We start from the raw sequence: 17,289 nt of genomic DNA, 5'->3' as shown, positions 1-17,289 counted from the left end.
CATGATGGATAATGAAGTTTTTCGTGTGGGAAAAACCGTTTTTTGAATGAAAATAACTCTTTTATTCTGATGAAAGAAACGTATTTATAATGAAATAGGCAATGATTATAAAGATACGTAAACTTCGCAAATAATAAAATTGAAATTTCGTAAAAGAAAGTTTTGAAATCGGAAATTTCGCATTTATTCGCAAAAAGAAAAAAAATACAAACACCAAATCAAAAATTTAGCATTTGTTCACTAAAAACGGCTGAATTTTTTTACCAGTACAATATTACGGTTTTTTTTCTGTTTTCTTTCAATTACGACATGTTTCAATTTATAAAAATAGCTGCCCTTGAAAAGTGGAAAAGCACCAACATCTTTTTCTTTTTTTTTACATTTGAAGTCTACTACTACGATTATAATTAGAGCCGGAAAGTTCAGGCAAAATCCCATAAATGCCTTTTTTGCCTATTTTCAAACTATTTTGGTAAAAATGCTTTTTTCGAAATTTTCGTGGCATAAATGCCTATTTTAACAGTCTTGAGTTTATTAGTGAATTTCAGAGGAGATAATCCATAAAACTAGGATATTTTGAGCATTCAGAACTTCAAAAGAATTGCTCTTTTAAAATTTTCCAACTCTCAGTATTAATTATCATCACCAGAAAGCCCCCCCCCCCCCTCCATTTGATCTCGAATAAGTGATCTGATAGATTAGTGTATTAACTTTTCTTTATATAACCCATAGTTTCCCAAACATTTTGTTTCATCGCCCCCTTCTTCAGAAAATTTTTCTCTCATCGCTCCCCAACTCAAGTAAACGCAAAAGATCCTATGATAAATCAGTAGAGCCCTCCCCCGGACCATTTCATCGCCCACCAAGGGGCGATATTGCCCTCTTTGGGAAACACTGCCTTAACCGGATGGTGCTAAAATATAGTATATGCTTATGTATATGCTTATACATAATAATATGCTTATACATAATATTTATGTATATACTTATACATAATATTTATGTATATACTTATACATAATAATATAATATAATAATATAATATAATATAACGACCATAATATTTATGTATATGCTTATACATAATATTTATGTATGTGCTTATAGTGAATGCTTATAGACGTGAATGATTTCGTTTCAAAGAAACGCAGCCATGTTACAAAAGCAGAGGAAAATAAGAAATTTTTGGTTTCCCCACAGGCCTCACATAATCAGTCTCGCTCAGGCATTAGACTGCGCTGTGTGTGTACAGCGGACCGATGATTGTCCCAACAGGTCATGAATTGACGTCATGGCTCACACACAAGGCAGGGTAGGAGCAGACAGGACTCTGGAACCCATGTTGTTTTGATTTTTTTTGCACCATAAATGCACTGCAAACAACCGTGGCTATTTATTAAGCATATATATTTGATATTCGATTAAATTGACGAGAGTCGTCCCCAGGGGTGTGCGACAGATACGGGCACGCAGAGCAACGCGTTTGAAGTAGTCTCGCATACGTGGTAATATTTCACAAAAATGGAACAAGATAGCCATGCTTAAACTATAGAAATGATAATGATTATTCGAAATATTACAACAAATAAACGAGAATTATTCGCAACTTAAACTTCACAGATTATTTTCTCTACGGGCTCCACGTCTGATAATGGTGGTCCTGGAATTGGCCTAATTCTGAGGGTCTACTAACATTTTATTTTGGGCTTGATATCAATTTTACTTGGATAAAATATAATGCAGTTATTATAAACTATAATTAAAACAATAGACGTATTAAGTGCAACCAATTTTTCAGCTAGTTTTTTGGACCCTTAATGTTTTTAGTTTTTTTTCTTTCAACAATTATAAATGCCTTTTTTTTAGTGCCTATTTTAGACACTTTTAGTGCCTTTTTGCCTGCCTATTTCGACCATTTTTAGTGCCTAAACTTCCGGGCTCTAATTATAATTAACAGTATTTGTAGCAAGAGTAAACAAAATTCCTCTGAGAACTTTTTACGAATTAGTGCATACAGGAACATGGATATGCGTGGCTCTAACACATTTATGTTGCCGAAGTTATTCATGTTTCGGGTTGTACTTAGGGGGGGGGGGTGGCATTTGAAGTCTGCTGACATAGCCAGAAGTCTGTTGACTTACAACTAGAAGTAGGTGTCTGTTAACATGATAGTTTTCCCCGCGTCACGTCTGTAAAAAAATATTTTTCCGAAAAAGCTTCCAGTAATAAATTTGGGTGCAAAGAATGATGTAGGTGTTGCTGCGACCATGTGTGTAGAGTCGATTTCGTTATCTGCTGCTGTCTTTGGGGACGTTCAAGTATTACGTAAGCAAATTTTTAGCCATTATTGACCCCCCTCCCCCCTTGTCAACAAAATTTCTTCGTCATCAGCTCTGCCCCTCTGAATATTGACGCATATTAGTGGGATCAGAGACGTACACGGTGGGGGGGGGGCATAGGGGTGTTCGTGCCCCCTGACGATCAAAAATTTATTTTTTTAAATGCAAAAAAAAAAAAATTCATATTGAAATTTCGGAAGAAAATACCTTTATGTTATTATAATCAATTTCTGTTAATGTCAATGTTATTTGAAAGCTATGAACTCAAAATTTATCTTTAATAAATTCATTGCGACCCACCCTCTAAACCATGTAGTGATAAATTGCATAAAGGCCCTTGTCGCGCGGACCAAACATGGCTAAGGGGGTTGTAAAAATCATCTAAGCGGCACATTTACAGATTGCTTAAGTGTCCCGTGGTACAATTCCAGAGTATTTAAGCGGCCCGTGGCACATTTTCAGATCACTTAAATGACCCGAGACACAGTTCCAGAACACTTAAGCGATTCGTGACACATTTAGAGATCCCTTGAGTGACATGTGACGTAGTTTTAGAGCACTTAAGTAGCCCCCATTGCGGTTCTACATCACTCAAGTTACCCACGACACATTCTCAGATTATTTAAGTGATAAGCGGCATATAATTATGAATCACTTGAATGATGTGTGACACAGTTCCAGAGCACTTAAGCGTCCCGGACACATTTCCAGATCGCTTGGATCCGCGAAACATTTAGAGATCACTGAAGTGGTTCTGTAGGGCACTTATCAATAGGGGGGGGGGCAATGTTACTTCAAGTGCCCACAAACTATCGAAAGGTTTTTCTCGTTTTTGGCTCACCGAGTAAGATGACATTAAGAGTATTTCATATTTTCATAAAGGGTGGTTGATGACGTAAGCATTATCCAATCCCCTCCCCCATTGTCATCAAAAGTCAGCATATCGGAAACCCCCTCCCCCATCGATGCTGCCGTAATACTCGAATGGTCCCTTTAGAATAATATTGTGCCCTTCTTTAAAATTCACTATTTTCATTTGCCAAAAGTTTTCTTTTTTTTCTTTCCAAAAATGACCTTTGGCGCTCGAAAGATTTCAAGACTTACGTAACAAGACTTGCGTGAATGAGTATTTTGGTCGTTCCAAATTGTCCATTAGATCCATGATTTTCTTTGGCCTGTGTGTACCAAGCCTTACAGAACTCAGAAACAAATGCCAACCGAACACTTTTTCATATGAGTTAGAACATCATTTTCAAAACTGAATGAAGATTACGTGAACCAGGCATCACATATTTTGCAAAAAAATTGCACGCAAAAATTGATCTAGTTTTTGCAAGAAAATATTATTGGCTTTACGCACATAAAAACGCAAAACGCAGGCACTGAGCAAAATTATGACCGATTTTCGCTTTCAACACTGCAAATTATCGATATCTCACAGAAAAATAGTAAGAAATAAAATTTTCGCGTTTTATTCGTCAGAATTCACAATTTTTGCATTCATCGCATCTATTTCGTAAATACGAAATTTACTTACCCCTAGTAATGATTTGATACATCTGAATGACGATAACACTTTCGAGCTTGCTTTTCATTCAATGATTACAAAACAAAAATATTATGATACGTATGCAGCGATACCTTGACTAACGAAGACGATTCGTTCCAGAATCACGTTCGGTAGCCGATATCTTCATAAGCCGAATCGTTCCAGGTTCTGCTCAAAATTTAAAGATAAGTTTTTAAAATACTGAGGAGAACGCTATCAAATAGGCAAAAACTCATCGAAGGCTAAAGTGAACAGCTTCAAAATTGGATGAATGTGAATGCACAGGCAGATGAGAGATACTGAAGATCTTTCTATTTCACACTAATGTATACATCACACTAGCTTCAGTCAACTGAAGATGTTGTTGACACAACCCAGTTGAGTTCATGCGTATTTCGCTCATGGGTGTCCCAATCGATTTGTGATTTCGTCAGCTCATTTTGTGTCTGATACATGGAGATAGCAAAGATAAGAATGTCCAGACTGTATAATTTGTCTTGCACTGAAAAAACGCGTGCTCTGAAAACATAGCCCCCCCCCCCTTTTTTCCCCCAATTCATTTTCTATTAGCCAAATCCTTCATTTTGCATGAAATGATTCAAAAAATGCAGAAAAAAAAGTGAATCTGACAAAAAAAATATTCCGAGGTGGACATAGTTAATCGGAGTCGAGTGAAAGTAATTCTCACGATGATTGGTGCGAATATTCAGCTGATGACGCGGCTGTTTTATGTTAGCGCGTGTATCCACATCAACGAAAATATTCCTTAGCCGAGGCAGAAAAATCACGAAAAAATCTTCGTTAGTTGAGGTGTTCGTTAGCCGAGGTATCACTAGTAATATATTTCGTCGAGATAAAAAAAAAAGAGAAATCGGGATGGATATCTTATGTAACATCCCGTTTTTGTCCTGACGAAATATGGTCACAGCATAAATCATAGTACACTTTTTTTGTTTTGTTTTTTTTTGGCCGCGAGAGGGTATAGAGAACCTTATGATATCTGGTGCAATGATTTTTGAAAGCAGGTGAAATTAGACTAGTACTTCCATCCTGGTTTCAGGAGCATAATTTTTCCAGATGGTCCATAATATTGTTGAGATGGACTTGGTTCTACGTTCCAAATTATACAAGGGCCACAACAGGCCTTTGTATCTCAATTGCCAACGAGGTGACTGAAAACATTATGCCCATAAAAAATGGGCTGTTCTGTAAAGCGGAAAATCTCACTTTCAGTGAAATAGTGTATCCTAATTTCATTCATGGAAGACGAGAGAAGATTTCTTAGTTTGCATAAAAACGTAAAAATACATTTTTCAAACAAAAAAATATGGCCCTATTATAGGGTGTCCGAAAGGGATGAAAATTCTCCGATATTGACTCTAAAACTTGTAGAAAATATTTATGCCGCATTTCACCGCATTTCACCGCATTTCCTCTTACACAAAGATATGGGGAAAAAATATCTATTAAAAAATATGGCGGCTCTGCTGCACCTTATTAAGTGAAAACTAAATTATCCCCACACACATCAAAATTTTTTAAGTAAAGGTAGTAGTTGGTTTCAAACCGGCATGTAGCATGAAAACGAATAAAGTCTGTTATGTGTATGGCGGCATTATGCAAATTATAGCCACTATAATAAGGGTGATATCCTTATCAAGTCGTCTTAATGCAGGTGAAGCCAAGGAGCGTGACGTCATTCAACCTGCACTGTATATAAGTAAGACGCCTTCATATAAATGTCATATTCATATACATGTTAATTGCATTTTTGATTGGGTTGCCGTATTTTTGAATATTGCTTTGCATTTTCTCAGCCGCCTTGTTGGGCATTTTGCCTGTTGTGGCGTTGTATTTGTATGTGTATAAAGGGGTTCTATATATAAGTACGAGCTGCGATCGACTACTTGCTTATTTACTTTTAACTTGTCACTTATCTGTACAAGCTCTGGCGTTGCATTGTTAATATGTACGCGTTACTACGTTACGTTAGACTAATAATTTTCCGTTGTTAATAATTAAACCTAAGTTGTTATGTTACAACTGTGAGTCTCATCTTTGGAGTCTACAATGTCTTCAATAGTCACTAGAAATGATTTTATATGATTGTGTTATTCCATCGTTGAATATTACAAAAGTGGCAGAGGGCATCTATAAATATACTATTTGTTTTTTATGCTGCATTTACTGGTACAAATTTTATGCGTTAAAATACCGGTTAATGTTTTTATGTTTGTCACTAGATCATTTTTGTAAATATTATCATTTTTGTAAAATATAGTTGCCAGTACTTTTTGGAGCAGAAAATTTGCACTGGTATGCAGAAACACACAAAAAAAAGTAGTTTTATGCCACGTTATTCATTTGCATCTTGCACATCGGCTTAAAACCAACAATCATTTGTTTGAGAATTCAACATTAATTTATTTTGAGAATTCAGTTGAAAAACTGATCAATCACGCTTAAAGTATTCTACAAGTTCGTGAATAATGATATAAATCATCAATTTGTTTTAATTTACAGTCATTTTCAGCTAGTTAAATTTCAGTTTGGAGTTTAAAAGAAAAAAAATGAATTGTGGTCATTTTTGTTTAACAGATGGCGGGCTTCTTTTTTTAAATTGAGCGACGAACTATACGAGCATCATTTTTTGTTGAATTTTTTCATCACACAAACATAAAAAATCGACTGCGTTTCAAATTGTATCATACAGATTCTGTCCGAAATTGTTTGCTCAGCGGATTTGATTTTACTCTCACACAATAGGGTGGAAACTACTGGGGCAAGTCGTTATTACATATGCAAAAATCATATCCGTCAAAATGGAGCGATGATCTTTTCAAAAACGATACAGACCCGACTGAATACAAATTTCGGCATTTGAAAATTCTGAGGAATAATGTTTTTTTTAATGAAAATATATTACTGAAATAAACTTGTATATCAAAGCGTTGTTTTTATAGTACATAGTAATAACCGAACAAACCTTGAGGGACCGCAAACACCTTTTTTGGCATGAAAATACTAACTTCGTTTGACTGATAATGCAGTCATTATAAACTATTATTGAAAACTTAGAATAAGGGCAGCAAACGTTTTTACCAGTTTTCAGGAATTTAATATTGCTGGTTATAGTTCTTTTTCTTTTTTTTTACAAATGCGTTTTTTAACGCATAGTAGTATTTTAAGTAGTTTTAATGCCTATTTTAAGTAGTTTTAATGCCTATTTTAAGTAGTTTTAATGCCTATTTTAAGTAGTTTTAATGCCTATTTTAAGTAGTTTTAATGCCTATTTTAAGTAGTTTTAATGCCTATTTTAAGTAGTTTTAATGCCTATTTTAAGTAGTTTTAATGCCTATTTTAAGTAGTTTTAATGCCTATTTTAAGTAGTTTTAATGCCTATTTCTACAATTTTTTGTGCCTAAACTTCAGGTCTCTAATAATCAGTCAGAAGGTATAAGGAAATATTTCTCCCAATATATACATATAATTTTTCTCTGGTTTGCATATTATTCTCCCATTTATGCCGGTTCGTGAAAACGTTTACTTAATTTCAACGGCCTGCGATGAGAAAAGTTTGAAGAACGCTGAACTAAATCGTACAAGACCCAGGATTGTAGTGCCAATAGGAAATTGTTTTCCATCGATTCGATACTGTGCCTTCTGAAAAGTTTCAAGATGTCCCGGTGAATTTACAATGATTTGACTAATTTTGGATTTTGCCCTTATTTTTTTCGAATTTTCAATTTTTTTTTTCACAAAATGTCTATTGAAAAGAAATTTTATCACTTTCGATACTTTGTATGCAAATAAACCAATTTATGTTTTTAAATTTTTTTAAGTGAGTAAATCCAGTGAGATTTTGTCTTTCATGCATGAAAAATATTGATTTGAGCATCCACTATTTTAAGTTACATGGCCGGCGGTGCATATAAGTTTTCGAAGATTTGCCCAGCCCCAGTAAAGATTTCAATTTTTTCCCACTTCTTGAGCGCACATTTACCTCGTTAATATTCCTCTGGGGAATTTCTAATTAATTGGTACGTACCGAAACGTGTGTTCGTTCTACTGGTGCTGCCACTTGCCTTGCATATTTTAAAGCGAAAATGGTAAACCCCTGAATTTTTATGTTATGTTAGAAAAATATATTGAAGGTATTGCCTTCCCTCTGCGGAGAACTATAAAACTACTACTGGAACTGAAGACCATTGCAACCGTAAGATAAATAACAACTTTGCAACCATAGAATAAATAAAACTAAGTTCGATTATGCGTAATTATTTTGGTTCTAAACATCCAATAAAATTTTTATGAATCCTCGTGCTTTGTCAATTGAAAACTAAATGTAAAAATGAGGAAAAAGACAAAGAAATTGTTTCTCAAGAATCATTTATTTGATAAATTCACATAAGGATGTCGGATACATTTTATACGGAAGATTAGGAAGCTATTACTGTAATTTAGTGTTAAATTCCAGTGCAGAGCATGTACTCGTAGTTTCATGCACTGGCATTTTTTGAATGCCTGATGTATCAAGTTGGTTCAAGTCATCTAAAAACCAGTCTATTGGTATTGTGTACAGTTGTATATATATCCCTTGTATGATTGTATCTCCCCAATATTGTATCCTTCACGCTGGCTTCTACTCATTATACAATCTTAACGGCATTTCTGCAAATAAAATAAAATGAGTCTAAACAGAATATGAGAAATACTGTATATAATAATAAAACATGTGTGATGACCTATCAAAATTATTTCACATGACTAGCATTTAATTATTCGGTTTCAAAAAGAAAAAGTAAGAATTTTCACTCTTGTTTAGACAAATTAAAATTTAGAAAAAAAACATACAATTTAAATTTGGAAATTGGAATTTGGGAAAAAGCAGGGTGTTCAGTCAAACGACTAAACGTATAAGAATTTATTTTCATTCGTACTTGAATACGGCACATATTTGTTGTGAAATCATTATATTTTAATGTCATTGTCAGAGCACAATCATGTGATTTGTAACAATAACTGTGCAATTGTAAAAATATTGTTATAATTTTTATGTGCTCACGTATGGTCCTAATTAACTGAAATCGACTACTGATCAATTAAATTTAAAATAGATCGTTAGTAAGCGTAAAACTGAATTGTAACTAAAAGTCGTAGAATTATTATTTGTTACAGTAAAAATTATTTTTATTGGACGACCCATCTCATGACAAGATTTATTGAAATTGAACTTACGCTTATGATTTCCAGTTCTTTGCATGCCTGAAAGAGAAAACGAAAGACGTTATAGCTTCAAACAAATAAAACAAAACAAGATCATTTTAAGATTATACAAAATTTACGTAATGACATATATAGTCCAGCTTATAACATCACTAAACATTTTATTAAACTATTCTTATGCAATAGAAAGGTATAAAATAGTTGCTTACATCCCATTCATCACCCAATTTCGCTTCAGCCTGGAAAAAAGAAATCGGAACATTTTTAACAATGATGTGCATGCATTATTGCAAACATATAATGTTCATGACGCGTTTATGTAATGTAAATAATTGCAATGTAAAAAACTTATACTACGTATTTGTTTCAAAATATATACATTTATATAAACTTGATCGCAAAATTTTTTCGATTACCAATATAAGCTTTGATAAAACTTGTAGATAAAAAGATTCGACTTTACGGATATCTCACAAAATGTTAAGAAAACTTTGTAATTTATTGCAGAATTTGAATAGAATCTGTAATTTCTGTATAAGACAAGTACAGTGTTTCTCAAAGTGGGCGTCGAAGCTCCCAGGGACGTCGCAAACATTTATCATGGACGTCGTGGCGAGTTGGAGATATTGATTTGTGTACCTATGTATGCTTTGAAGTCGTTCTTTTATAGGTGTGAAATTCTACTGAGCTGTTCTGGATAGCCGCAGATAAATCATAGATTGGTCAAGAGAGCCACGCGTGGCGAAAGTTTGTGACCCACAGGACTAATACTTATGACATCATCATATAATGATGAATTCTGAAACTTTTGTACAAGCAGAAATATATATTTCTTTTTCGCATTACTTCTTTATAACTATTTCTGATATATGTCTGTTAATATTTGAATAGAAACAGTTGTATATACGAATTTACCTGTTTAAGGAGGGAATGGTCATCACAGAGCTTGTCCCAAGCCCGATCGGACAAGCTATTCTCTCCACTCACTTCCAAAATGACGTTTTTAACCTGAAAAATTTCATTTCAAAGATATTGAGTGAAATTTCTGAGATAAAACTGAAAGAGTAGAGAGAGAGGGAGACATAAAAAAACTTCTATTATTTTTGAATTATTCTTTCAACAAAGAAAAACAACAAAGTATAATATTGTACAACATCAGTGACTGATACTTACTGGTTCGGTTATTGTCTTTGCGGCACATTCGCGGTCCCTTTCACGGATTTCGTTGTCATCCACTGAAAAAAAAAAAACAAGAGCAAAATAAGATTTATCGTGACATTCAGAACTGATTCAAAATAAATAGTTTTATCTGAAATCAATGTATTATGAACTATCAGAGTGTGTGGTATGTATTTCACATATACTAGGATTCTTTTACTAATCACCATTATACCTAATTGGAGTGAAAAGTTTTCAATTGACGAGTAAATAACTTGATTAATGATTTGAACATGGTTAATTCGAATTTTAGATATTTCGAACTTTTACTAACTCCCCTTGAGTTTTACACCTAATTTAATGTTAAAATTTCTTGTATAATTCGAACTTTTTTCGAATGCTTGGATAATTCGAAGTTGGAGGAAAAATAAATCAAGATTGTTTTGGGTGAGCAAATTTAGTTTGGAAAAATTCTAAAAGAAGCCAGACTTTGTGTTTTTCTCGATCAAGCTGCTAAAATAACAAATTTTTAAGTACTAATAATACAAATACAAATACAAATACAAATACAACGCCACAACAGGCAAAATGCCCAACGAGGTGGCTGATAAAAAGATGCCCATAAAAATATGGTTGTCATATGTTTCAAAAATACAGCAACCCAATTAAAAATGCAATTAACACAAATTACAAACAATATATACACATGATAAAATATTATACAATGCCCATAAAGAATACTTATGGTTGTCTTATTCTAAGAATGGATAGCTTCTCGATTTACCCCAACATGTTTATCGTATTTCTTTTTAAACGTGTCAATTGTGTTACAATTTACTACCTCCGGGGGTAAGCTATTCCATTTATTAACAACCCTATTGGAGAAAAATTCCCTGCGACACCATAACCTTGCATTGTCCCTCACCAATCGATACTGGTGTCCCCTTGTAAAAACAGTCGATTGGCGGTGTACTAAAAGTTCATGGTCCATCCTATCCATCCCATTGAAAATTTTGAACACTTCGATCATATCTCCTCGACACCTGCGTTCATCCAATGTAAACATATTCAAAAAATGAAGTCTTTCTTCATAACTCAAGCCCTGTGTGCCAATAAGGACACGCGTAGCTCTTCTCTGCACCCCTTCAACCAAGTCTATGTCCCTCTGTAGGTATGGTCTCCAAAACCTTACAGCATACTCCAGTCCAGGACGAACTAAGCCTCGAAAAAGCGGAAGAATGACTTTAGGAGAACGCGAGGAGACCTTTTTGAAAATGAGACCAAGCATTCTATTCGATTTTTTGACAACCGCTGAACAATGTTCAGAAAACTTAAGTCGCTCGTCAATGAGAATTCCCAAATCGGTGACTCTAGTTGCATCCGGGATAGTGACACCATTCAACTCGTAAGAGAACCGTGGGTTGTTCGAACCAAAATGAGCGACCATGCACTTATCTACGCTAAACGTCATGCTCCATTCATTTGCCCATGCTGCAATCTTGTTTAAGTTGGTCTGGAGCAACTCCCTATCGCTTTCATTTCCGATTACCCCCATTAGCTTCACATCATCTGCGAATTTGCTAGTAATTCCATCGATACCCTGATCGAGTTTGTCGATAAAAAGTGAAAAAAGTATGGGGCCAAGGACACTTCCCTGAGGAACTCCACTTGTGACGTCTGTCCAACCAGAGAATTCCCCGTTCACCATAACTCGTTGCGACCTATCTCTTAACCACGATTCTATCCAATTCAGCAAGTTGCCCCCTATTCCAATCTCGTGTAAACGCTTCAAGAGTTTGCCATGTTGGACCCGATCGAATGCCTTCTGGAAATCAAGGTAAACAACGTCGACATTTTTGCTCTTACCCAAAGCCTTAGTCACGTAATCATAGAAGCAAAGGAGGTTAGTTACACATGACTTTCCCTTCCTGAACCCATGCTGATTATCCGACAATACATTATTCTCGTCTATCCACTTCACAAACTGCCTTTTGATGATAATTTCCAAAATTTTCGAGAGGGAGCTCGTCAAACTCACTGGACGATAATTAGACACCACTTCTCTACTACCCTTCTTAAATATCGGAACAACGTTAGCCAGTTTCCAATCTCTCGGGACGATACCCTCAGCAACACTACTCCTGTAATAAAAGTTTTAAAATTCTTTTTTTTTTCCTATTCTGTTATTGCTCATTTTTTAACATTGTTAACCACTTAATACCGATTATACTTTTCAACCTATAGGGATCAAGGTGTAACATTAATAATCTGAATCTTTTATCGTCATTAGGAGTATGGAAAGTATCGGGAAGTTCAATTATATATACATACATAAAACGTTAATGAAAGTATATTTTCTTGATAGCATAAGAATGATAAGCAAAATTTGGCAAACAGTTTCACAACGGGAAGTTATGAACCGTCTCCCTAAATCAGGCTTGGACATGGAACATGGTCAAGAAATTCTACAGCGATGCTGATTCCAGAACAGTGAAATAATGCAGCAACTAAGATCCATTATTATAATTATAAATTATTAAAATTTCGGAAACACTTTCGTTACCGATGATAAAATTTTAATAATTGTGATGATCATTATTATCCTATGTGAATGTTGATTATCAGTTTGCAATTTGTATCATTTTACAGATCCAGGATAGATTAATTGGATAATTCGGACTTTTCCAGTGACTTTGGGCTTAAAAATAACCACGTTCGACTGTAATAAGTTCCATTTGCATATAAACAGCATGTCAATTTGGCTAGGCTTTTTATTTAACTGTAAATCTCTTTGATTGACTGTTCGAATCGCTAAGATTGATAAGACACCATCGAGAACCCTGCTTCACATATTGCCTATACCAGCATTTCTCGACCTTTCTAAACCTAAGTACCCGTGAAATGTCTAAAGCAAATAGACGGACCACCAACATATAGCATGAATGGCGTCATCATGTTCCCTTTGCTATATGGGACATATTTGGCAATGCAGACATTTTTATTGAATGGAGCTGTCACATTTGAATTTGTAACTTCTATTAAAATTGTGAATGCGAATAATTTTCTTAACATAAATTGTATCATGATAATTATGGCGATATACACAGTATAACCCTTTAAGACCCTGGTGCCATACATGTGTGGGTTGCTTTTTCTCACTGTCGAATTTTTTTTCTTTGACCTCAGGAAGTTAAGCTTTGTGTAAGTTTTGAGTTAGAAATTTGGTGAATGTGTACTTTGGGGGCTTTCATCAGAGGGCAGCACTTAAGAAATTTTTAAGAAGTCTTCTAGGAAAAAATGCCTCCAGGTAAAATGTGATTTATTACATAAAATTTAGCTAGAAAATTCTGGAAAATATTGCACGTGAAGATGAATACACCCTGCATAATCTTGGCTGAAAAAATTTAACGAAGTGAATTATATATATTTGTTCACAAAAACGAAAGAAAATAAATAAAAAATTGAAAATTTTAAATGTCTTTAAAACATGAAGATTTGCTGACATTTAGGTTTTTAATGCATTTTTTGAGTATCAAAAATGCGAAAATATTATGGAAATTCCTGAAAACGAATGCTCCTGTCTGAAACGGATAAATAATCATCTTGCATATTTGTCGTGTTATTACCATTAAGTAAAATACATTCGAGTTTAATATAATGCAATTAGTCACAGTCCTTTATTTCCAGTCCGCTGGTATTTTTTCAGCGATTTGTTATGAGTTAATATAATGAAATGAAGATTGTGAAATAATCTCTACCAGAAATTACGAAATAGTTTCTCTCACTGACTACTAAGTCACTTTTTCCACTATTTCTGAAATTATTGTTTCAAAAATTCTGAAATTCAGTGATTCTGAGTTTTCATCAATTTGTTCCGGAATTATTTCTCTCGTTTATTCCAGAATTATTTCTTCCAGCATTTTCGTTTTTCATGAATTCCAAAATTATTTCTTCCATTACTTCTAGGATTAATGGTTTTTCAATGTTTTCAAATATTTTCTGAAAATGATCGGCGAACCAAGACCAAAAGCTCTGATGGCCAAATGCGGCCCACGTTAAATGCGTTGAAGACCCCTGGGCTAGATGAAACTCAATCACTGAATGCAAAATCGCGTAACCCACATCAAATACAGATAGCATGAGAAAATAGAAGGAAACGAAATATAACAAGGAAATGAGTCAGAAAAAAAAAAACCCTATCAAATTTGAGACACATCAATTTCAAGCTTGCAATATGGTATGTCAAAATATCTTCCCACGCAAAACTTACGCAAATTATAATAACTGAAGACCTATAATTTGACATTGTTCTAGAAATGTCTCCATCGCGTTTCTTATGACAAAGAAGACACTGATTGGACATTCGTGCTGGTAATCTCAGTTACGTGTGAAGACGAATGAGTCAAAATTGCATATCGTGTTAGCAATTAAAAGATAAAAATCATACTCACCGCAAATTCTGTCGATGAAGATGATGTAAAGTGCCTGGCGGCACTCTTGCTGGTTAGGTACATCCTCATCATCCTGACGTACAGACAGTCCAAGAGCGCAGCAAATAACAGCAGCGAAAATTACCAAAGTCTTCATGGTGAAGTTAGAATCGACTTGTTTTTATGAACAAAACGCTCGAGATTCTCAACGAGAACTGAAGATGTTTTCTGTCTTAGAAAGCGAGAAAACGATGATAAAGACCAATCACAACGAACAGGCTTATATACTGATCCTAAAATCGAGATCAGTCCACTTCCGTGTTTTTGTTAAACCTAAAACTACAACTACATGGTATGCAAATGTAATAAATTAGATAAGAATGTTATAAAAAAATGTCTTATCTTTTTGAAGATTAAATACAAATACAACGCCACAACAGGCAAAATGCCCAACGAGGTGGCTGAATATTAGCATGTCCTTTTTTCTCTTTAAACGATGTGGTAATATTTAGTAGCGAAACATTATTATCTCGAATACGTTTCTTTGAATTAAGAGGGTTAAATGTTACTGGGATGTAGAATGTAGAAATAGCACGTCAGAGATAAGAAACGATGCAATGGCCGTCTTCTGTACACAGCTGTACGGAGTCTGAAAATTATTTGTGACTTAGCTTTATCCTTTTTTTATGACGGTTCATGACCTGTTTTTTTGATTATGTATGCATTTTCGTTTATTGAACGTTTTGTGTGGTTTTCAGGCCCCACTTGTATTTTGTACAATTCCGGGAGTAACAGTTGTTATTGTAATTAATTCATCATCTGTAATGAACCACCTAAAAGTTTTTCCCGAACACCATTCGGGTGCTGCGAAAGCCACCTTTACGTCAAAATGCCTTTTTTTTCCGATGTAATTAAAAATTGTCATAAATAAATGAATTAATTAAAATACTTGTACTAGTTTTGACCGCTGATTAGAATTTATGTAATCGATTTGAATACAAAATTATTTATCAAAAATTATACTTATTTTTAGACGCAAAATATGGCAGAAAAAATAAACTGTTATGTGAAAACAGTAAACATTGAATGCTGATTCTTCTTTTGTTGCAAATTTATGTTCATATCCAAATACATCAAGTAAATATACACCAAGTTCATCTTAAATCGTGACTATAATTTGTCGAACAAAAACAAACAAAAAGAAACCAGGAATGGTAATAAAAAACGTATACAAATACAAACACAAGGGCCAGAACAAGCGAATCGCCCAACGAGGTGGCAGAATAAAGATGCCCATAAAAAATATGGATGTCGAATAATCATGTAAAATGTGAAAACAAATGAAAATTCCGAATTAATAAAAATTTTCTGGTGTATGGTTGATATTACACTGACGATTCACACGAAAATGATCGCCGATCGTAAGTAAAACTGCCAAAAATTGCTAATCGGCACGGAAGAAGGTCACGATCAACATCAAAATACAGGCTTATACTCTCTTAAATTGAAATTTTCTACAGAAAACTTGTGATAAATTGGAATGTTTTTCATTAAAAAATGAATCTGATAAATATGTGCAGTGGTAAAGATTATTATTATGATGTTATTAATATTATTGTTAAGAAATTCAAATGTTATTCTTACGAAGGGGTTTTTTTCCTTGGAACAGAAAAAAAAAATTCCCTGAAATTTTTGTCGATACAGAACGCTTCAAGAAAGTCCAGCAGGAGTGATGGGACATGAATCTTTCTCCTATCTCTTCTGTGTCCGAAACGTTCGTAAAGTTCCAGCCGGTGATTCACGGCTGAGGAAAAACAACTTCAACAGTACTTCATTTGCCAATAGTGAACATCGCAATGAAAACCTTATATACGCAGCAGTAACAGGAAAATTCAGAAATGGGCTGTTAGTCGTACATCCAGCATTTTACAGGACTCTGATTTGCATATCCACAGTAATTTGTTTCCGTGCAGTGCTCTCTATCAACAAAAATTTAAACTAAAATTTTATTTCTTTATAAAAAAAAAATCCCGCCCCCTTCGTAAGAATAACTTTTTCGCAAAAACCGCATTCAAATATAAAATTAACTTTTTATGAAATTTATGGGTCATCTTGGATTTTAAAAAAATGCCGAACGGTCGATCTTATTGGATTTGCCATACTTCCTGTATTTTGCTAATTTTTCTGGAAGGAAGTTTTCCCATATTATGATATTCGTCCGTCCTGTTTCTTGTAAAAGTGATAGCAATATCCGAATGATAACATTATCAGTGATCCTAATAAGCGGCGTCTACTGTATAAGAAATTTTATCCAATTATAACTTGTATCCTGCGTAGAAAATTTAAGTAAATCATTATTTTGTTGGCTGGTGAAAGAACATTAAAGACACGAGGAAAATTCTGGAAACTTTTTTTTTGTTTAAAATTCGTGACTTCTGTTTCTCTGAGACGAAAATTAATCCTGCGTGTGATGGATACGATTTCTTTTTTCTTAAATTTTGACGTCCAGACACGATATTGTCCAAAAACGAAAGCTTAGAAATGCGTCTATAAAGAGACCGAATGTCCAAGCCCAAGCTTCTTTGTT

The 17,289-nt window shown here is 34.3% G+C and overlaps 1 protein-coding gene across 1 annotated transcript; it reads right to left on the bottom strand.

The window, feature by feature from the left end:
• Positions 1 to 8,260: 8,260 nt before the first annotated feature.
• On the bottom strand, positions 8,261 to 15,229 carry LOC149077291 (uncharacterized). The gene is made up of 6 exons (XM_089245065.1): positions 14,724 to 15,229; positions 10,288 to 10,349; positions 10,030 to 10,122; positions 9,324 to 9,353; positions 9,127 to 9,153; positions 8,261 to 8,559 (listed from the first exon to the last, which is right to left on the bottom strand). The coding sequence occupies exons 1-6, from the start codon at positions 14,857 to 14,859 to the stop codon at positions 8,548 to 8,550; spliced, it is 360 nt and encodes a 119-aa protein (XP_089101191.1). The 5' UTR covers positions 14,860 to 15,229; the 3' UTR covers positions 8,261 to 8,547.
• Between the last annotated feature and the right edge of the window lie 2,060 nt (positions 15,230 to 17,289).

Source organism: Pholcus phalangioides, unplaced genomic scaffold (genome assembly GCF_987345545.1).
Source record: "Pholcus phalangioides strain wild (caught in Gottingen) unplaced genomic scaffold, Ppha-v1.0 ptg000015l_1, whole genome shotgun sequence".
In the NCBI taxonomy this organism is placed as follows: Eukaryota; Metazoa; Arthropoda; class Arachnida; order Araneae; family Pholcidae; genus Pholcus; species Pholcus phalangioides.
Note: the sequence above shows the minus strand (reverse complement) of the source record. Positions and strands in the feature narration are given on the sequence as shown.